The sequence below is a fragment of the Hylobates moloch genome, unplaced genomic scaffold (assembly GCF_009828535.3).
Source record: "Hylobates moloch isolate HMO894 unplaced genomic scaffold, HMol_V3 SCAFFOLD_1, whole genome shotgun sequence".
NCBI lineage: Eukaryota > Metazoa > Chordata > Mammalia > Primates > Hylobatidae > Hylobates > Hylobates moloch.
The window spans coordinates 99,593,978-99,614,215 of record NW_026652276.1 but is presented as its reverse complement, the minus strand read 5'-3'; the positions used below and the strand labels follow the sequence as shown (position 1 = coordinate 99,614,215).

General features: G+C 54.4%; 3 protein-coding genes across 6 annotated transcripts; 2 read left to right on the top strand and 1 right to left on the bottom strand.

The window, feature by feature from the left end:
* Positions 1 to 690: 690 nt before the first annotated feature.
* Positions 691 to 9,672, top strand: GAL3ST4 (galactose-3-O-sulfotransferase 4). Of its 2 annotated transcripts, none has more exons than XM_032756043.2 (4): positions 691 to 762; positions 2,007 to 2,317; positions 2,483 to 2,786; positions 7,954 to 9,672. In XM_032756043.2, exons 2-4 carry the CDS (start codon positions 2,193 to 2,195, stop codon positions 8,983 to 8,985), a joined length of 1,461 nt encoding a protein of 486 aa, XP_032611934.1. In that variant the 5' UTR covers positions 691 to 762; positions 2,007 to 2,192; the 3' UTR covers positions 8,986 to 9,672. The 2 variants fall into 2 exon arrangements, with proteins under 2 accessions (XP_032611934.1, XP_058299342.1); XM_058443359.1 differs by lacking the exon at positions 691 to 762 and adding an exon at positions 1,035 to 1,202.
* A 476-nt stretch (positions 9,673 to 10,148) lies between these two features.
* TRAPPC14 (trafficking protein particle complex subunit 14) lies at positions 10,149 to 14,495 on the top strand. The gene is made up of 11 exons (XM_032756039.2): positions 10,149 to 10,784; positions 10,936 to 11,031; positions 11,112 to 11,241; positions 11,415 to 11,501; positions 11,660 to 11,780; positions 11,882 to 12,029; positions 12,158 to 12,240; positions 12,325 to 12,488; positions 13,049 to 13,203; positions 13,419 to 13,612; positions 13,709 to 14,495. Exons 1-11 carry the CDS (start codon positions 10,374 to 10,376, stop codon positions 13,860 to 13,862), a joined length of 1,743 nt encoding a protein of 580 aa, XP_032611930.1. The 5' UTR covers positions 10,149 to 10,373; the 3' UTR covers positions 13,863 to 14,495.
* A 172-nt stretch (positions 14,496 to 14,667) lies between these two features.
* LAMTOR4 (late endosomal/lysosomal adaptor, MAPK and MTOR activator 4) lies at positions 14,668 to 19,942 on the bottom strand. Of its 3 annotated transcripts, none has more exons than XM_032756041.2 (4): positions 19,857 to 19,942; positions 19,250 to 19,330; positions 15,350 to 15,467; positions 14,668 to 15,029 (listed from the first exon to the last, which is right to left on the bottom strand). In XM_032756041.2, the coding sequence occupies exons 1-4, from the start codon at positions 19,857 to 19,859 to the stop codon at positions 14,983 to 14,985; spliced, it is 249 nt and encodes an 82-aa protein (XP_032611932.1). In that variant the 5' UTR covers positions 19,860 to 19,942; the 3' UTR covers positions 14,668 to 14,982. The 3 variants fall into 3 exon arrangements, with proteins under 3 accessions (XP_032611932.1, XP_032611931.1, XP_032611933.1); XM_032756040.2 differs by having other exon boundaries at positions 14,668 to 15,012; XM_032756042.2 differs by lacking the exon at positions 19,250 to 19,330 and having other exon boundaries at positions 14,668 to 15,012.
* Between the last annotated feature and the right edge of the window lie 296 nt (positions 19,943 to 20,238).

Here is a 20,238-nt window from a genome sequence, read left to right as displayed (position 1 = left end):
TTTTGAGATAGAGTCTCGCTCTTGTCGCGAGGGTGGAGTGCAATGGTGCGATCTCAGTTCACTGCAAACTCCGCCTCCCCAGTTCAAATGATTCTCCTGCCTCAGCCTCCTGAGTAGCTGGGATTACAGGCGCCTGCCACCACACTCAGCTGATTTTTGTATTTTTAGTAGAGATGGGGTTTCACCATGTTGGCCAGGCTAATCGCAAACTCCTGACCTCAAGCGATCCGCCAGCCTCAGCCTCCCAAAGTACTGGGATTATAGGCATGAGCCACCGCACCCGGCCACGAGGCATTGTTAAGGTGACCACACCACTGCCCCCTGCCTTCAGGATGGGAGGCCTTGTTCTCTGAGCGTCAGTCTCTGGCTACCTTACCACGTCCTTGACAATGTCTGCTTTCAAATATCACTTTCTCCTTCCTTCCTTCTTTCTTTTCGCCGCCTGAATGAATCTTTTGTTCTGCGGCAAGCCAAGAGAAAATGGTAGGATTGATTCCCAAGTGTGAAAGGGGGGTGGAAGTGGTGTCTTCCAAGAGGAGTCTGGGTGCCCTGCCGGAGAGGGGAAGATGCAGCGGGGGAGAGACCTAGAACCGCGATCAAAGCTGCAGCAGCTGCTGGGGCTGGCGGGACAAAGGGAGGAGGGAGGAGCCTGGGCGCTGAGAAAGTTCTTGGGGAAAGTTGAGCTGAGCCAAGAGTCGGGCGGTGGCTGGGATGGGCGGGAGGGCCCGGCCCGATTTCCCTTGCTGCTCCCCTTGTGGCCTGGTGAGTGGGAAGTGAAACCAAGGATAGGACCAGTGGAGGGACCCTCTAATTTATGGGAGGAGACATGAGGGGTTCATGGAACCCCAGCGGGGGCAACTGACTGGGCAGTCACCAAAGCTGGAGGGGACAGAGGGCTGGGATCTCCAATCGTGGGAAGGGAGAGATGGATGGAAGGAAATGAAGAACTGGATAGGGGAGACGCGGCTAGACCCCAGGGGCTGTGATCGGGGAGGGAATTGGGGAGTGATGCCAGAGAGGGCAGGTCTCCGGGAGTAAAAGTGTGGTTTCTCTCTGCTTAGGGTTACCCCTGGCTCATCAGAGCAGGGAGCTGTCGGGGCTTGTTGGAGGGGCCGTGGTCCCTAATCGCGAGTTGCAATCTGAAGGGGCGGGGCCGGACTCCCGGTTGATTAGGAAGCTCGGGCTTCAGAAGGAACTCTGCAGTTAGTGTTTGCGTCTTTCTCCGTATCTTTGTGTCATAGTCTCTCTGTCCCTCTGTCTCTCTCTTTCTGTCTCTCTCTCTCTCTGTCTCTCTCTCTCTTTCTGTCTTCCTCTCCAGCCCCACCCTTTCAGTCTCCTCCGGGTGCACTGATAAGGTTGGAAAGTGGAATGGTGGGTAAGTCCAGGGATCTGGGCTTCATAAGTAGCCACACGTCTCCCCCAGCCCCTGTCACACATGGGGGTCTGCCCCATGCTGAGACAGAGAAAAAAGAGGTGCGGGAATTTATAACCCAATGGCTCTTACCCATTGCAATGCCTCTCCTAGAAGTCCAACCTTCCTTCCTCCTGCCTGGGTTCATCCACCTGTGTCCTGTCTGATCCTCATTCCCACTGTATAGCTTCCCTTCCTGGTCCTGGGATAGGGCTCTTCATCCCCATCTGTGACAGCCAGAGGGACTCAGGAGGAAACCAGGTTCCCGACCATGGTCTGACCTGACTGTGTTAATGAGCTGATTGATCTGATCTCTCTCTTGCTGGCTGTTTCATTCATGAGCTGGGGCTTTTTCTCTCCTTCCCTTCTAAGTCCCTGAGGCTCAGGGACAACTGTAGGTGGGGAGCTGGGGGAACTGGAGATAAGAAAGTCATAGAGCAGAGAGAGTAGTTGTGGGGCCACCTAGGAGAGTCCGGGTGTAGACAACATCCCCAGCCACTACCCTTCCCTGAACCAGGTCTCAGCTGCAGCAGGAGAGAAGGCTGCCTCTGCCTCTCCTTAGACTTCCCTTCTTCCCCCCTCATTTCCCTTCTAGACGCTGACAGAGGCAAAAATCTGCTAACTCAGGGGGCAGACTCAACCAAGACTGCAAGCAGGCCTGGGGAATGACCCCCCGATCTCCAACCAGCGCCTTCTGCAGCTGCACGGCTGTCTCCAGCTGTCTGTGCCCCTGTTCCTGGCCCTGGCTCCATCCCTGTCACCTCACCCTTCCCTGTGCCACATGGGCCCTCTCTCTCCTGCCAGGACGCTGCGGCTCTGGGGACCTCGGAGCCTGGGGGTGGCTCTGGGAGTCTTCATGACCATTGGCTTCGCACTCCAGCTCTTGGGAGGGCCCTTCCAGAGGAGGTGAGTTCCCACTTTGCCCCAACTCCTTCTAGATGCCCCGCACTTGCTCTTCCCCATCCCACCTGGGGCTGGTGACTCCTGGGGACTCAGAAGCCTCCATGCGCTCTGTACCTTCTACCCATTTGCTGCTGAGGAACAGGACACGCCCCCTCCATCTCTTCCCAGGCTACCCGGGCTACAGCTCCGACAGCCCTCGGCCCCATCCCTACGACCAGCCCTTCCATCCTGCCCACCCCGGCAGCGACTGGTGTTCCTGAAGACGCATAAATCCGGGAGCAGCTCTGTGCTGAGCCTGCTTCACCGCTACGGGGACCGACACGGGCTGCACTTCGCCCTCCCTGCCCGCTACCAGTTTGGCTACCCAAAGCTCTTCCAGGCCTCTAGGGTAAAAGGCTACCGCCCCCAGGGTGGAGGCACCCAGCTCCCCTTCCACATCCTCTGTCACCACATGAGGTTCAACCTGAAAGAGGTAAGGAGTGTTGCAGGGGTGGGAGGGACCAGGAGCAGATGGGCTCAGGCTGACACCACCAAGGGAGGGGGCCCAGACCTGGGGGCTCCCCAGGCATCATCTCACCCTAAAGTTGGACATGGGGGCCACAAAGGTGGGGCTCCCTGCCATCCTCTCTACAGGTGTCCCTTCCCCAGTAGTTTCTGGGAGCCCAAGTCCTCCTCTCTCCCTTCTCTCTCTGGCACTTACTCCAGTCTCTCTCTTTCACCAACGTATTTCCCTGGCATCAGTGTCTTGCCAACTCTGAGCCCCGAACTCTCCTTCCAGGTGCCCCTTACCCTTCTTTTTTTAAATTATTTTTTGGAAGACAGGGTCTTACTCTGTCGCCCAGGCTGGAGTGCAGTGGCACAATCATAGCTCACTGCAGCCTTGACTTCCCAGGCTCAAGTGATCCTCCCACCTCAGCCTCCTAAGTAGCTATGGCTAAGGCATGTGCCACTACACGTGGCTACTTTTTAATTTTTTGTACAGATGGGGTCTTGCTATGTTGCCCAGGCTGATCTCAAATCCCTGGGCTTAAATAAATAAATACTCCTGGGCTCAAGTGATCTGCTCACCTTGACCTCCCAAAGGGTTGTGATTACAGAAGTGAGCTTGCCCAGCCTGTGTGTGTGTGTGTGTGTGTGTGTGTGTGTGTGTGTGTGTGTGAGACAGGGTCTCACTCTGTCATCCAGGCTGGAATGCAGTGGTGCAATTATAGCTCACTGTAACCTCAAACTCCTGGGCTCAAGCGATCCTCTCACCTCAGCCTCCCAGCTAGCTGGGACTACAGGTGCACGCCACCACAGCTGGCTAATTTTTTTGTAGAGATGGGGTCTCACTATGTTGCCCAGGCTGGCCTCAAACGATCCTCCCACCTCAGCCTCGAAAGTACCTAGGACAACACGCCCCTTCCCTTTCTTAGCCTCCCTTCCACTGTCACACCAGGGCCTTCTGACTTGTCTTTTTCAACCCCCTCACATTTTGAGGATCAGCTGTATGTTTAGCCTGGGGCTAAGCCCAGCACTTTGGGAGACCAAGGTGGGCAGATCACCTGAGGTCAGAAGTTCGAGACCAGCTTGGCCAACATGGTGAAACCCTGTCTCTATTAAAAATACAAAAATTAGCCAGACGTGGTGGCACACGCCTGTAATCCCGGCTACTCGGGAGGCTGAAGCAGGAGAATTGCTTGAACCCAGGAGGCAGAGGTTACAGTGAGCCAAGATTGTGCCACTGCACTCCAGCCTGGGCAACAGAGCAAGACTCCATTTCACAAAAGAAGAAAAAAGGCCGGGCGCGGTGGCTCACGCCTGTAATCCCAGCACTTTGGGAGGCCGAGGCAGGCGGATCACAAGGTCAGGAGATCAAGACCATCCTGGCTAACACAGTGAAACCCTGTTTCTACTAAAAATACAAAAAATTAGCCAGGCGTGGTGGCGGGTGCCTGTAGTCCCAGCTACCCGGGAGGCTGAGGCAGGAAAATGGCATGAACCTGGGAGGCGGAGCTTGCAGTGAGCCGAGATCGTGCCACTGCACTCCAGCCTGGGTGACAGAGACTCTGTCTCAAAAAAAAAAAAAAAAAGGTAAATAAATAAATAAAATTGAAAATTAAAGTGGCAGAGCTGGAAGTTGAGCCCAGGTCCATGCACTCCAAAGTCGAGGCTTCTTCCGAGCCTTGTGCATGTGTTTGTATCTGGAATGATAAGAAGAGTATTCACCAAAGAAGTGACGCTTTCTGGAGAGGGGGGGTTTATTTTACTTTATTATTTAATTTTGATTTTTTTTTAATTTATTTTGAGACAGAGTCTTGCTCTTTCCCCCGGGCTGGAGTGCAGTGGCATGATCTCAGCTCACTGCAACCTCTACCTCCCAGGTTCAAGCAATTCTCGTACCTCCCAAGTAGCTGGGACTACAGGCACCCACCACCACGCCTAGCTAATTTTTGCACTTTTAGTAGAGACAGGGTTTCGCCATGTTGACCAGGCTGGTCTCAAACTCCCGACCTCAAGTGATCCGCCCACCTCGGCCTCCCAAAGTGCTGGGATTCCAGGTGTGAGCCACCGTGCCCAGCCGAGAGCGGGGGGTTTTAAAGGAAAAGGTGGATGTGGCTTGTGGTAAGGACAGCATGAGGCATTCTTAGAGGGAGCAAAACACCAGCAAGGACATGGTGGGGTGCACGTGTGTGTGTGCATGTAAGAGGGAGAACGTCTGTACTGGGGGTGGAAGTTCCGCAGGGGCTGCAAAGTCACCCTTGTCGAAGCTGGAGCTGGAGACACCAGCTGAGGACATGGGCGTGCTCTGATGGGCAGCGAAAGGCCACTGTCAGGAGTGAGGCAATGATGGTGACCTTTGAGGTAGGTTTCTCCAGAGGCTAGGATGATGGCCTTCACTGACGACACTATTCACTGAATACCTACCATGTTCCAGACGCTTGCACATTCTTCCAGATAAGTGTTACCCAGTTACTCAGATTTCTAGATGGAGGAATGATGGCTCTGAGACCTTCAATAACCCGCCCAAAGTCATAGAATTAGTAAATGGCAGAGTGGGATTTTATTCCAGGTCCAGATGCCAAAGACTGTTTTCTTCACTTTCCCCCCTGCCTTCAAAGAGACCTGCAGGGCCAGGCATGGTGGCTCATGCCTGTGATCCGAGTGCTTTTGGATGCTGAGGTGGGAGGATTACTTGAGCCCAGGAGTTCGAGGCCAATCTGGGCAACATAGCAAGACCCTGTCCCTACAAAAAAATTAAAAATTAACAGGGCATGTTGGTGTGTGCCTGTAGTCCCAGCTACTCAGGAGGCTGAGGTTGGGGAATCCCTTGAGCCCAGGAGTTTGCAAGGCTGCAGTGAGCTATGATATGCTGCCTAGGTGACAAAGCAAGGAGACACTGTCTCTTAAAAAATAGTAAGAAGAAAATAAACACTGAAAAGCTAAAATACTCATTTCCTGTCCTCCCCCCCCCAAAAAAAAAGAGAGAGAGAGTTCACAGGCTGCTATTCAGGTGTGCCATATTTGCAAAGCTGATTGAGGAACACCGTGACAGACAGAAGTCAGATTCAATGATGGAAGTCATTTTTGGAGGCAGAAACCCTTCAAGGAGACCAGGAGCTAGGTTCTGACCTGCATCAGCCTGCAGGGCCACGTTAGGTGTGGTGCAGCCTGATCTCCACCTTCATTCTTGCAGAGTGGTGTAATCACGTGTCCCAGCCCTCAGGGCAGCATCCTACCAGGCAGCCGTGGCTTCCCAGTGCCCCGGCCCAGGGTGTCTTTTGCCCTCTGGGATGCCCAGGAGCCCCTGAAGTGCTTTACCCCTCAGCCATTCTGGGCCTGGCCTGCCCACCTGCTGCCTATGCCCGAGACGGCATTATAGTTGCTCCTTTGCTGCCAGTGATGCCCCCTCCCAGGCACTCAACAGGTTTTTGCTGGAGAAATGAGTACAAAGGTTGGTTTTACTGACCAAGGCAGACAGAAATGCCCAAGGAAATTAATGTTCTTCAGGAGTTTCCTATTCTCCAGGTTTCCGTCCATCCCTTCTTTTTTTTCTTTTTCTTTTTTTCCCTTCCTTTTCCTCCCCTCACCTCCCCTTAAAAATTAGTGCCCGGCTAATTTTTAAGTTCTGGGATACATGTGCAGAATATGCTGGTTTGTTACACAGGTATACATGTGCCACGGTGGTTTGCTGCACCTATCAACCTGTCATCTAGGTTTTAAGCCTTGCATGCATTAGGCATTCGTCCTAACGCTCTCTCTCTTCCTTTGCCCCCGACACCCTGACAAGCCTCTCCCCTCCCCCCTTCCCCTCCCCTCCTCTTCCCTTCCCTCCTTCCCCCTCTCACTCTGGCTGCCCTTTTTTTTTTTTTTTTTCTTTTTTTTGAGACAGAGTCTCACTTTGTCACCCAGGCTGGAGTGCAGTGGCGCGATCTCGGCTCACTGCAACCAACCTCTGCCACCCAGCTTCAAGCGGTTCTCCTGCCTCAGCCTCCCGAGTAGCTGAGATTACAGGCGCCTGCCACCGTGCCCGGCTAATTTTTGTAGTTTTAGTAGAGATGGGGTTTCACTATCTTGGCCAGGCTGGTCTTGAACTCCTGACCTGTGATCCACCCGCCTCAGCCTCCCAAAGTGCTGGGATTACAGGTGTGAGTCACTACACCCAGCCCCTTTCTTTCAAGGCAGGGTCTTGCTGTGTTGCTCAGGCTTGTCTTGAACTCCTGGGCTCAAGCAATCCTACCACCTCAGCCTCTTGAGTAACTGGGACTACAGGTGCGCACCAGGATACCCTGCTAATTTATTTTTATTTTTATTTTAAGTTCTGACATACATGTGCAGAACATGCAGGTTTGTTACATAGGTACACATGTGCCATGGTGGTTTGCTGCACTGATCAACACATCATCTAGGTTTTAACCCTGCATGCATTAGGTATTCGTCCTAATGCTCTCCCTCCCCTTGCTCCCCACCCTGACAGGCCCCAGTGTGTGATGTTCCCCTCCCTGTGTCCATGTGTTCTCACTGTTCAACTCCCACTTACTTGTGAGTGAGAACACGTGGTGTTTGGTTTTCTGTTCCTGTGTTAGTTTGCTGGAGTAGGTTAGTTTGCTGAGCATGATGATGGCTTCCAGCTTCATCCATGCACCTGCAAAAGACATTATCTCATTCTTTTCTATGGCTGCATAGTATTCCATGGTGTATATGTGCCACATTTTCTTTATCCAGTCTATCATTGATTGCCCTGCTAATTTTTTGTTTTATTTTTCTAGAGACAGGGTCTCGCTATGTTGCCCAGGCTGGCCTCGGCAACATAGCCAATGCTCAAGCCATCCTACTGCCTCAGCCTCCCGAGTAGCTGGGACTACAGGCACATAAAACATGCCTGGCTCCATGCTCCAGGTTTCTTCGTATGGTTTATCTCATGTATTTTTCATAATCACTTGGGGAAGTATGATTATCCCCATTTGCAGATAAGCAAATTGAGTCTCAGAGATGTTAAGTAACTTGCCACGCAGCAAGTGATGGAAGCTGGGGATTCCTAGCAGAGCTGGGAGAAGGAGATTTGAAGAGGCTGGGTCAGTGGACACGTGGCTTGTACATACTTATGCATACCTTCTCCCCAGCCCAGTTCTCTCTGTTCTGTCTTCCCTCCTCTGCAGGTACTTCAGGTCATGCCTTCTGACAGCTTCTTTTTTTCCATTGTCCGAGACCCAGCGGCTCTGGCTCGCTCTGCCTTCTCCTACTATAAATCCACCTCATCAGCCTTCCGCAAGTCACCATCCTTGGCTGCCTTCCTGGCCAATCCTCGAGCCTTCTACAGGCCTGGGGCCCGTGGGGACCACTACGCTCGCAACTTACTATGGTTTGACTTTGGCCTGCCCTTTCCCCCAGAGAAGAGGACCAAGAGAGGGAATATTCATCCCCCCAGAGACCCCAACCCCCCACAACTGCAGGTCTTGCCTTCTGGTGCTGGCCCTCGAGCCCAAACCCTCAATCCCAATGCCCTCATCCATCCTGTTTCCACTGTTACTGATCATCGCAGCCAGATATCAAGCCCTGCCTCTTTCGATTTGGGATCTTCATCCTTCATCCAGTGGGGTCTGGCCTGGCTGGACTCTGTCTTTGACCTTGTCATGGTGGCTGAGTACTTCGATGAGTCATTGGTTCTGCTGGCAGATGCCCTGTGCTGGGGTCTAGATGACGTGGTGGGCTTCATGCACAATGCCCAGGCTGGACGTAAGCAGGGCCTCAGCACTGTCAGCAACAGTGGACTGACTGCGGAGGAACGGCAGCTGACTGCACGGGCCCGAGCCTGGAACAACCTGGACTGGGCTCTCTATGTCCACTTCAACCGCAGTCTCTGGGCACGGATAGAGAAATATGGCCAGCGCCGGCTGCAGACAGCTGTGGCCGAGCTCCGGTCTCGCCGAGAGGCCCTAGCGAAACATTGTCTGGTAGGGGGTGAGGCTTCTGACCCCAAATACATCACTGATCGCCGGTTCCGCCCCTTCCAGTTTGGGTCAGCTAAGGTTTTGGGCTATATACTTCGGAGTGGATTGAGCCCCCAAGACCAAGAGGAGTGTGAGCGCCTAGTTACCCCTGAGCTCCAGTACAAGGACAAGCTGGATGCCAAGCAGTTCCCCCCTGCCGTCTCACTGCCCCTCAAGATTTCAAGGCCACTCTCCCCATAAACATCAGACTACAGATTTAGGTGGAAAAGCAGCCATGTTTGAAGGGCACATGTGATGAGCGGGGGGCAGCAAGATGCCATTTCTGCATCTCCCAGAAGGGATGAGTCTTTGTCCTGATGCAAGCCCCCTCTTCGCTGGGCTCCCAGCAGTGCTTCCCTCCTCCACCTTCCACTCATTTTGTTCTTTCCCCCCAACTTTTTTTTTTTTTTAAACGGAGTCTCGCTCTGTCCCCCAGGCTGGAGTGCAGTGGCATGATCTCAGCTCACTGCAACCTCTGCCTCCCAGGTTCAAGCGATTCTCCTGCCTCAGCCTCCAGAGTAGCTAGGATTACAGATGCGTGCCACCATACCCAGCTAATTTTTATATTTTTAGTAGAGACAGGGATTCAACATATTGGTCAGGCTGGTCTTGAACTCCTTACCTCAGGTGATCCACATGCCTCTGCCTCCCAAAGTGCTGCCATTACAGGCGTGAGCCACTAGGCCTGACCTCCCCTTCCCCTTTCCTGCCCCAAGGCAGATCCACATCACCAAAGCTCCCTAGAGGGGCAAAAGATGGAGTTAGCCACAGAAAGTTTGGGGCGTGGTGAGTTGGAATGATACGTCCATTTCTCTATGAAATATTTGCTACTAGACTGTTCATTTCTCTCTGAAATGTTTGTTGAATGAATAAATAATTTGAAACTTCTACTTGATTTATGGAGGGTGGAAAGGGGAGGGATGGAGAATCTTCCTGGGAGAAGTGGGGTTGGAAGGAGTTTTTTTTTTTTTCAAGACAAGATCTCACCATCACCTAGGCTGCAGTCCAGTGTCCCAATCATAGCTCATTTCAGCCTCAAACTCCTGGGCTCAAAGGATCCTCCTGCCTAGGCTTTCTAAGTAGCTGGGAATACAGGCGCGCGCCACCGCACCCGGATAATTTTTAAATTTTTTGCAGAGAGGAGGTCTTGCTATGTTGGCCAGGGTGGTCTTGAACTCCTGGCCTCAAGCGATCCTGACGCCTCGGCCTCCCACAGTGCTGGGATTATTAGCGTGAGCCAACCCGCCTGGCCGCAGCCCCCGCCTGCATTCTCGCAGCCTCAGAGCAGCGGGACCCCGCCCCCTCCTCCACGGTCCGGGCACCCGCAGATTCCGGGGCCTCGGCGGCCACGCCCCCTCCCTTCCGCTTCCGGTTTCTCTCCAGTCATTCGGCTCAGTACCCCGGTTCCGGCGCCGCCGGGTCTCGGTTCCGGGTTCGTTGCCCCGGTGCCGGGACCGGGCCGGTCTGTCCGGCCGTCCCAGCCGGACGCAGCAGCCGGAGGTGTAGGGACCCTCTGGACCCACCCTAGCGGGCCCCGCCGGCGGTCGGCCTCCGGTCCGGGCTCCCAGTCGCGCCGTCCTCGCCGCCCCATGGAGTCCCAGTGCGACTACTCGATGTACTTCCCGGCCGTGCCGCTGCCGCCGCGCGCGGAGCTGGCAGGGGATCCGGGCCGGTACCGGGCGCTGCCCCGGCGCAACCATCTGTACTTGGGGGAGACTGTCCGCTTTCTGCTGGTGTTGCGCTGCCGGGGCGGTGCGGGGTCCGGCGCCGGGGGCGGCCCGGGCTTGGGCTCCAGAGGAGCCTGGGCAGAACTGGCAACCGCCCTGGCCGCCCTGGCCTCGGTCAGCGCCGGAGGCGGGATGCCGGGGGGCGGCGGCGCAGGCGACCAGGATTCGGAGCCCCCAGGGGGAGGGGATCCTGGGGGTGGGGGTTTGTTCCGAGGCTGCAGCCCCCTTCTCACCCACGGCCCGGGCCCTGCTACCTCAGGGGGAGCGACCACGGTGAGGAGCTTTGGGGGACCCGACACAGGACGGAGGGGCGGTTTACTGGGGGCCTGAGACAGGAGGCAGATGACCTGCCGGTCTTAAAGGGAAAGGCTGCAGGCTGCCTCTGACTTGCTCCTGACCTCTTCACCCCTTTTCCCAACCCCAGCTGCCTGTGGAGGAACCGATTGTGTCCACAGATGAGGTCATCTTCCCACTCACCGTTTCACTGGATAGACTGCCCCCAGGGACACCTAAGGCCAAGGTAAGATGAGCAAGAGTGGAGCTGTTGTCCTAATTCAGACACGTTTTCCGGGCTCAGCCATCTGTCTTTCCTCTTGACAGATTGTAGTGACTGTGTGGAAGCGGGAGGTTGAGGCACCAGAGGTCAGAGATCAAGGCTACCTGCGATTGCTGCAGACCCGATCTCCTGGGGAGACATTCCGGGGCGAGCAGAGTGCTTTCAAGGCCCAAGGTGGGCAGGGCAGCGCAGAGGCAAAGGGCTAGAGTCTGGGAATTGGGGGACAGAGGGGAGGGGTCACGCTGGAAAGTGGCTAATGGGCTCTGAGAAGAGGAAGGTGAGAATTCTGGGTTGGAGGTGAGGTCAGCCTCCAGACCACCACTTCTTGCCCCCACCCCCTCCCGCAGTGAGCACGCTGCTGACTCTGCTGCCCCCTCCGGTTCTGAGATGCCGGCAGTTCACTGTGGCTGGAAAACACTTGACCGTGCTCAAGGGTAAGCAGGTCTGCCGGCTCCAGCCTCGGGGAGCAGCAAGGGAACTGATTGGATGCAGTTCCTCTGGGCAGGCTGGTGGGGTAGGTCCGGTTTTTTCTGGGTAAAGGTGGGGCCTGAGGGGTCCAGCTATTCTGAGCCAAGCTGGTCCTCTCCCACAGTGCTGAACAGCTCCTCTCAGGAGGAAATCTCCATCTGGGATATCCGAATCCTCCCCAACTTCAACGCCAGTTATCTACCTGTCATGCCCGATGGCTCTGTGCTGCTGGTGGACAATGTCTGGTGAGGTCCTGGGAGGGGCGAGGCTGTGAAGTGGTGGGGATGGCTTCAGGGGCTGAGCTCTGGCATGGGGAGACCATGCTTTGTCCTCTTTTCTGAGCTAGTCACCAGTCTGGGGAAGTCTCCATGGGCTCCTTCTGCCGCCTACCCGGGACCTCTGGCTGCTTCCCCTGCCCGCTGAATGCCCTGGAGGAACACAACTTCCTGTTTCAGCTGAGAGGGGGTGAGCAGCCCCCTCTAGGGGCCAAGGAGGTGAGCATAAGGGGCTGGTGTGTTCAAAGAAAAGCGATAAGGCAGTGGGAGGGAAAGACCAGACAGCTGACTAAAGATGGGAGGGGCACTCTTAATACCTGCGCCAACCCCCTTTGTCCCTCCTGCAGGGCCTGGAAGTTCCCCTAATTGCTGTGGTTCAGTGGTCCACCCCAAAGCTGCCCTTCACTCAGAGCATCTACACCCACTACCGGTGAGTGTGGATCCCGGAGGAACCGTCGCGTTCCCCTTTGTGGCCTGACACACACAGCCAGCATCCCTCTCTCACCACTCCTAGCCTGCCCAGTGTCCGCCTGGACCGCCCGTGTTTCGTGATGACCGCTTCTTGTGAGTCCCCTGTTCGGACCTACGAGCGTTTCACTGTCACCTACACGCTGCTTAACAATCTCCAAGACTTCCTTGCTGTGAGGCTCGTGTGGACCCCAGAGCATGCACAGGCTGGTAGGTCAGCTGCTAGGTGGGGATCTGGTCCCCAGGGAAGGGAAGAGAAAGGAAAAAGTCAGGGAGGCAGGACAGTGAAAACAGCCAAATTTGGTGCCAGCCCCATCACAGGAGGCGACTTGTGGCAGGTGGCTTCCGCCCTGTACCTGGGTGGTCTCCCTAGTGTCCTAGATGGAGAGTTTAGAGAGGCAGTGGGGCAGAGTGACTTTCAGGGCATAGACACTGGAGCTGCACTCGCTGGTGTGAACTCTACTTCTCTCCTTTACTAGCTGTGTGACCTTGAATAAGTTACTTAACCTCTCTGGGCCTCAGAGTCCTCACCTCTAAAATAGAGCAACTCATATCTGATGGGGCTGTCATGCAGATACTGAGTTAATATACGTGACGTGCCTTGCACACAGTAAATATTAGCCGTTGTTATCTACAACATGCACAAAAGATAACGTTTGCTCAGTTTACTCCACAGAGTGGCTTTGAGAATCAGATGAGACTGTGCTGGCGAAGGCCCTGTGGGAATGAGGAACGCTGTAGTGTTTGCTGGTCCCTGTTTCTGCCCCCAGGAAAGCAGCTGTGTGAGGAGGAGCGCCGGGCCATGCAGGCTGCCCTGGACTCCGTCGTCTGCCACACACCCCTCAACAATCTTGGCTTTTCCCGGAAGGGCAGCGCGCTCACCTTCAGTGTGGCCTTCCAGGCTCTGAGGACGGGGCTCTTCGAGGTGGGCTGGGGAGGGTCTGGGCTGAGTGCTGAGTGATGCAGAATGCTGGGGTGGACGGAGGCAGGACCCTTAGATTTTGGGGATGAAATAAAAAGCTGGGCAGAGGGAAGGTAGGATTTAGATTTGACATCAGTCTGTCACGTGGGGAAGACCATTTGGAAGGAGACCTGGGCCCTGGAAGCCAAGCTGGCATGCTGACCTGCGTCTCCCCTCAGCTAAGCCAGCACATGAAACTGAAGCTGCAGTTCACTGCCAGCGTGTCCCACCCTCCACCCGAGGCCCGGCCCCTCTCCCGCAAGAGCAGCCCCAGCAGCCCTGCTGTCCGGGACTTGGTGGAGAGGCATCAGGCTAGCCTGGGCCGCTCCCAGTCCTTCTCCCACCAGCAGCCTTCCCGAAGCCACCTCATGAGGTACAGAACCAGGGGGCGTGGCATGGGACTGGTAGAGGATGGGAGCAGGGAGGGTGCCCGGTCTGACCAGCGCCCACAGCCTCTGCCTTCCCCCAGGTCAGGCAGTGTGATGGAGCGCAGGGCCATCACGCCCCCTGTGGCCTCTCCTGTTGGCCGCCCCCTCTACCTGCCCCCGGACAAGGCTGTGTTGTCTCTGGACAAGATTGCCAAGCGCGAGTGCAAGGTCCTGGTGGTGGAACCCGTCAAGTAGCACCGTGCCAGCTTTGTTCCCTCTCACACTCCAGAGACCCAACGCCCCCAGAGGGGATCCCTGCTCCCGGGCTGTGCCTCCCCTGGGATGCCTCCCAGACGGGGCTGAAGAGGCCTGGCAAAGCTGCCTGTCTGTGTCTGCTGATGAGGGGTGGGGGAAGAAGCTGTGAAGTGGGCGGGCATGGCTGGGACTAAGCTACCAGTATTCCCCGAGTTCCTGTGGGGGGGGCTGGCCCCACCCCTAGGCCAGGGCAAGGGTTCCCAGAGCTCCCTTGCCCCCCACCCTTTACACTGGTTCTGAGTTTACAAAGTCTCTTCCTCATTCCGGTTGAGTTCTTTCCCACCTCTGACATTCCCTCCCTCCCTCCCGCAGGGCTGAGATTAGAGGGTGGTGATGGCTAAGGGCCCCTGACAGTGACCTTCCTGTCTCAGGGGTTGGGGACAGGGCCAGGTAGCCTCCTGCCCCTTATGTTTACGTTTGCAGCCTGAAGCACTTTAATTTTTTTTTTTTTTTGGTCTGTTCCTGTAACTTATTTTCCAACTATTGCTTCCAACTGAAATAAGACTATTAAATGCCTATTCAGGAGGGAGAAGGATGACTAGTTTGTGTACTGATGGGAAGAGCAGAGGTCTCCAGGGCTCAGAGTGACTCCCTTCCCCTCCAGCTTTTTCTGCTTCCCAGTTTTATAGCACACAGAGGCGGCCCTGCCGCACCCAACTTGGGCTAAGGTGCATGACTTTCTCCCCAGAAGATGGAAGACAGACATGGGGTGTAACCATTCCGACACTAAACACACATGTCCCTGGGCTGGAGAACATCAGACTTGTGTTTATTAGGGAGGGAGGGAGGGAGCACAAAGGGAGGTCTCCTTGCCCTTGTTCTCCTTAACACAGCTCAGAGTCCCCAAGCCTCGGGCCCATCCAGGTAGGGGTGGGAGGTGGGCGAGCACAAGGCCCTAGTTCTAGCAGCAAGCCAAGACCGATGGGTGTGCCTGCCTCATCACAGAGGCCCAGGACCCAATCCGCTTCTCCGACCCTCGCCCTCCAGCAGGCTCAGACATCAATGGGCTCCCGACCTCGGTTCTGCCTCTTCACCACAAACACCCTCTGTCCTGACACCGTCACCAGCAGTGTGTGTTCTCCAAAGACCACTGGAGGAGAGACACACCTTCCCCCGCCCCAGGAGAGGGAAGGGAGCACAGAGTTAGTGGGTGCAACAGACTCCATGGGGCGGGACCACACGCACATTGGCTGGGATCAAAGCCAAAGTTCTATAGTTTCAGGCTCAGAGATTTGAAGATGAGTGGCCTCTGCTAGATCTCCTTTCTCTTGCCTTCTCACTCACAATTCTGATACAGGGGAGTACCAAAGGGAGGAAAGTGGCCAGACCAGAGACCCCAGGAGATGGTAGGCGGCTGGAAGAAGAGAAGCCCCTGGAAACAGCCCCCCCTCCCAGTACCACCACCAAGGGCAGGGGCAGGGGCTCACCAGACAGGCGCTTGAAGGGCACATTCATGCCGCGGTGCAGCCGGAAACCACAGGCTGTGCTGACCAGCTCAGAGATGGCACTGGCTGCCTGCTCATCATTCTCCAGGTCACCAGATGACTGTATGCAGATAGAGGAGAGAGAGGGACAGGCATTACGGCACAGGGGCAGGAAGGAATTCCAGGCACAATCCCCTTGGCTCTCACACTTAGACCGTCTCTCCCTTGGCTTGCCAGTACCCTCAGCTTTAGAAAAAAACAACCTGAAATCTCCCCCTATGATGCTGTCACCCTCTGGATGCCATCCTGTTTCCCATACTACTGGACTTCCCCGGATGAGCAGTAACTTATCCATCTCTTTTTTTTGTTTGTTTGTTTTTGAGACGGAATCTCACTGTCACTCATGCTGTAGTGCAGTGGTGCAATCTCGGCCTCTCGGGTTCAAGTAATTCTCCTGCCTCAGCCTCCCAAATAGCTGAGATTACAGGCATGTACCAGCACCACCACATCTGGCTAATTTTTTATATTTTTAGTAGGGACAGGGTTTTACCATATTAATCAGCTGGTCTCAAACTCTTGACCTCAAATGATCTGCCCGCCTCAGCCTCCCAAAATGCTGGGATTACACACATGAGCCACTGTGCCTGGCCATCCATCTCTTTATTGACCATGCTTTTCTAACCCCATGAAACTGGATTTCTCCCATGTCCCTGCCTATTTGATAAAACCACATTCTCCAAAATGAATGCCTGCCCACCACTTACCTGTTAATGGCTCCATCTTTTTCTAAGTCTTCACACTAGCTGCCCTGTTTGCAGAATCTCAAACATAAACATTCCCTTTGTCCTTGAATCCCTCCCTCTGTTGACCCCTAAAGTGATGGGACAGTGGCTTGGGCTTCCTCTTTTCTGGTGACTGTCTCAACTTCCTCTTCCCTCTTCCTTGATATGGGCCTCCACTAGATTTAGTTCCTTTTGCTGAACTAGCAATATATATTAACTGCTATTTTATATCAAACTCAATGTCTAAAGTTGGGCCATCAAATTTCACCTTATCCTTATCCACCTCCTTCCCAATCCACTTCCTTTTTTGATTTCCTATTTGTTTGTTTGTTTGTTTTTTGAGACAGAGTCTCACTCTGTCACCCAGGCTGGAGTACAGTGGTGCAATCTTGGCTCGCTGCAACCTCTGCCTCCTGGGTTCAAGCAATTCTCCTGCCTCAACCTCCCAAGAAGCTGGGATTACATGCATGTGCCTCCATGCCAGGCTAATTTTTTGTAGAGATGGGGTTTCACCATGTTGGCTAGGCTGCTCTCAAACTCCTGACCTCAAGTGATCCACCCATCTCAGCCTCCCAAAGTGCTGGGATTATAGGCGTGAGCCACCACACAGAGACATGTTTCTTAAGGCATCATCACTCTTCCATGCTTTAGAGTTCTGGCTAGAGAAATATTTCCTCTATTACCTATTTCTAGTCATTAGCAAGATATACTAATTCCTCCTTTAAAATATCTTCTCCCAGCCAAGCACAGTAGCTCATGTCTGTAATCTCAGCACTTTGGGAGGCCAAGGCAGGAGGAATGCTGGAGGCCATGAGTTCAAGACCAGCCCGGGCAACATAGCAAGACCCCTGTCTCTACAAAATTTTTTTTTTAATGGCTGGGTGTGGTGGTCCTTGCCTGTAGTTCTAGTTACTTGGGATGCTGAGGCAGGAGGATTGCTCGGGCCCAGGAGTTCAAGGCTACAATGAGATGTGATCGCACCACTGCGCTCCAGCCTGAGTGACAGCGAGACTCTGTCTTAAAAAACAAAAACAAAAAAAAAAACAGGGTGGGGCGCGGTGGCTCATGCCTGTAATCCCAGCACTTTGGGAGGCCGAGGTAGGCGGATCACGAGGTCAGGAGATCCAGACCACCCTGGCTAACACGGTGAAACCCCATCTCTACTAAAAATTCAAAAAAGTAGCCGGGCATGGTGGCGGGCACCTGTAGTCCCAGCTACTAGGGAGGCTGAGGCAGGAGAATGGCATGAACCCGGGAGGCGGAGCTTGCACTGAGCAGAGACTGCGCCACTGCACTCCAGCCTAGGCGACAGAGTGAGACTCCGTCTCAAAAAAAAAAAAAAAAAGCAGGCCGGGTGCAATGGCTCATGCCTGTAATCCCAGCACTTTCGGTGGGAGGCTGAGGCGGGCGAATCACGAGGTCAGGAGTTCGAGACCAGCCTGGCCAACATGGTGAAACCCTCTCTCTACTAAAAATTCAAAAATTAGCTGGGCATGGTGGTACACGCCTGTAATCCTAGCTAATCAGGAGGCTGAGGCAGGAAAATCGCTTGAACCCGGAAGGCAGAGGTTGCAGTGAGCTGAGATCATGCCACTGCACTCCAGCCTGGGCCACAGAGCGAGACTCTGTCTCAGAAAACAAAAACAAAACTCTTCTCTCCTTGCTCCTCCTCCTTACCGCCACTTGCCCAGTCTCATCTTTTTTTTTTTTTTTTTGAGATGGAGTCTTGCTCTGTTGCCCAGGCTGGAGTACAGTGGTGTGATCTCTGCTAACTGCAACCTCCACCTTCCAGGTTCACGCCATTCTCCCACCTCAGCCTCCCGAGTAGCTGGGACTACAGGCGCCCACCACCACGCCTGGCTAATTTTATTTTTGTATTTTTAGTGCAGATGGGGTTTCACCGTGTTGGCCAGGATGGTCTGGATCTCCTGACCTCGTGATCCGCCCGCCTTGGCCTCCCAAAGTGCTGGGATTACAGGCATGAACCACCACGCCCAGCCCAGTCTCATCTCTTAATGAGGCCTCCTTCTGCCCATCTTCACATCACTAACAACAATATTGCTCAACCACCTCACTGGGTCTTGTTTCTGTTTAAAAAACCTTTCAAACTGTATTACCTTCAAGAATAAGTTCAAGTGTGTTAACCTGGCCTTGAAGATCCTTCACAATTATATCCTCCCTGACCACATCCTCCTCTTCCCTCAAACCTTCCCAAATCTTTTCAGCATAAACTTATCATCAGTTCAGGCAGGTTAGTGCCACACACCTGCAAATATGTCCTCCCCCACTGTAAATACTCTCCTTTAAGGTGGGCTGAATTCCTACCTCCCAGAAAGTTAGTTACCTTGTCATAACATGTTGAATTTTTAATATCCTGGATTCCTTCAATAGTCTTTACCACCTGTATTGTTTTCAACCCTTAACCTTAAGCTTTGTCTCTGGCTAAGTCAAAAACATCTGGAGACTTAACACTATACAGTACTATGGAACCAAATACAAACGCCTCTTTAAGAAATACCAAATAAAGGCCAGACATGGTGGCTCACGCCTGTAATCTAGAGACCTAACACTATACAGTACTATGGAACAAAATACAAATGCCTCTTTCAGAAATACCAAATAAAGGCCTGGGATGTTGGCTCACGCCTGTAATCCCAGCACTTTGGGAGGCTGAGGCAGGTGGATCACCTGAGGTCAGGAGTTTGAGACCAGCCTGGCTAACATGGTGAAACCCCGTTTCCACTAAAAATACAAAAAATTAGCTGAGCATGGTGGCACGTGCCTGTAATCCCAGCTACTCGGGAGGCTGAGACAGGAGAATCGCTTGAACCCCGGAGGCGGAGGCTGCAGTGAGCTGAGATCGCACCATTGCACTTCAGCTTGGGAAACAAGAACGAAACTCAGTCTCAAAAACTATAAATAAATAAATCGCAACCGTTAGGAGACTAAGATTCCACAGACTGATTACTGAAAGTAATTGCAAAAACTGCAAATACTTTTGTACCAATCTAATAGATGCCAGGCAAGAAACCAGATAAAAGTGGAGAAAAGAAGGGCCAATATTAGAAGGGGTTACCGGGCTGTGTGCACTAAGGGACCCCCTCCCTTTCCCAGAACGCACCGCCAGCACTGCACCTTCACTCAGTACCAGGTAGCCGAGCTGGTCTGGGATTCGCTCCAGCCCCTGGGTCAGTGCAGAAGTCTAGTGGGTAAAGATGCAAGTAGTGAGAAGCATGCTAGAGGGATGGATGGCCCGATACCCTTCACCTGCAAACCCAAGTCTCTTGGTTGACGATGGCCCCAGGTTTTCTCATTCCCCAGCCAGGTCCCTTCCCGGCCCCCTCCCCCCTACATGGTCCTTAATACTGATCTTCCCGAGCCTCCATCTGCCCCCACTCTCGGCCCCCGGGCTCCCCTGGCCTTCCACATCCCACCTTTGCTACCCCAAGGGGCCTTCGCTGCCCCACTGGCCCCTGCCCCCAGACCCTCTCTTCACCTCCCCTTGTCCCCGCCCCTGACCTGCAGACTACCCGCAGCCCCAGAACACCCTCCCACAGACCCCTCCCCAGCATTCCCGTCGCCATCCCTCCCATCTTCATCCCCTCTTCCTCCCCGAGCGGATAAGAGGTGAGGGTGGAGCGCAGGCCCACGAGGGGGAAACCACACAGATTGGGGAGCAGAGACGCGGAACCCCCGGCGGGTCCTCCCGCGCATGCGTCCTCACTCACCATCGCAGTCTTCGGTGCTGGGGTAGCTCCCTACCAGATAGGTAGCTTCCGGCTTCAGGCCCCGGTAACGTGCTTGCACCCGGCGCGCTCCTCCTTCTGCTGCGTCACTGACCTTTAGCCCCGCCTCTAGCATGAGGATTGGACAGTGGTCACGTCGTCAGACCAAATCAGCCAGTGCGAAGCGCTGCTTCCTGGAGGCGCACGTTGATTGGTGATATCCCCTCTTTAACGCCCATCTCCCTGCCCCTCAGTGCCTGAGCGAGAGGAAGAGGGCGGAGCGTCCGCGGAGGGGAGGATCTAGGAGGGACGGGAGTAGGACGGGGTTGACCGCGTGGTCCTGGGCGCGCTGTCTGGAGCCAGAGTTCCGCCTGAGCCAGGATGC

What these genes read in the sequence shown, in the direction of transcription:
- GAL3ST4 (XM_032756043.2), top strand. Translation starts at nt 2,193, where the DNA reads ATGGGCCCTCTCTCTCCTGCCAGGACGCTGCGGCTCTGGGGACCTCGG. An exon ending in GGAGGGCCCTTCCAGAGGAG is followed by an intron (nt 2,318 to 2,482) that starts GTGAGTTCCCAC and finishes ATCTCTTCCCAG; the next exon opens with GCTACCCGGGCTACAGCTCC. An exon ending in TGAGGTTCAACCTGAAAGAG is followed by an intron (nt 2,787 to 7,953) that starts GTAAGGAGTGTT and finishes CCTCCTCTGCAG; the next exon opens with GTACTTCAGGTCATGCCTTC.
- TRAPPC14 (XM_032756039.2), top strand. Translation starts at nt 10,374, where the DNA reads ATGGAGTCCCAGTGCGACTACTCGATGTACTTCCCGGCCGTGCCGCTG. An exon ending in CCTCAGGGGGAGCGACCACG is followed by an intron (nt 10,785 to 10,935) that starts GTGAGGAGCTTT and finishes TCCCAACCCCAG; the next exon opens with CTGCCTGTGGAGGAACCGAT. An exon ending in TCCCGAAGCCACCTCATGAG is followed by an intron (nt 13,613 to 13,708) that starts GTACAGAACCAG and finishes GCCTTCCCCCAG; the next exon opens with GTCAGGCAGTGTGATGGAGC.
- LAMTOR4 (XM_032756040.2), bottom strand. An exon ending in GTGAAGGTGCAGTGCTGGCG is followed by an intron (nt 15,468 to 19,249) that starts GTGCGTTCTGGG and finishes ATCTGCATACAG; the next exon opens with TCATCTGGTGACCTGGAGAA. An exon ending in GCCCTTCAAGCGCCTGTCTG is followed by an intron (nt 15,013 to 15,349) that starts GTGAGCCCCTGC and finishes TCTCTCCTCCAG; the next exon opens with TGGTCTTTGGAGAACACACA.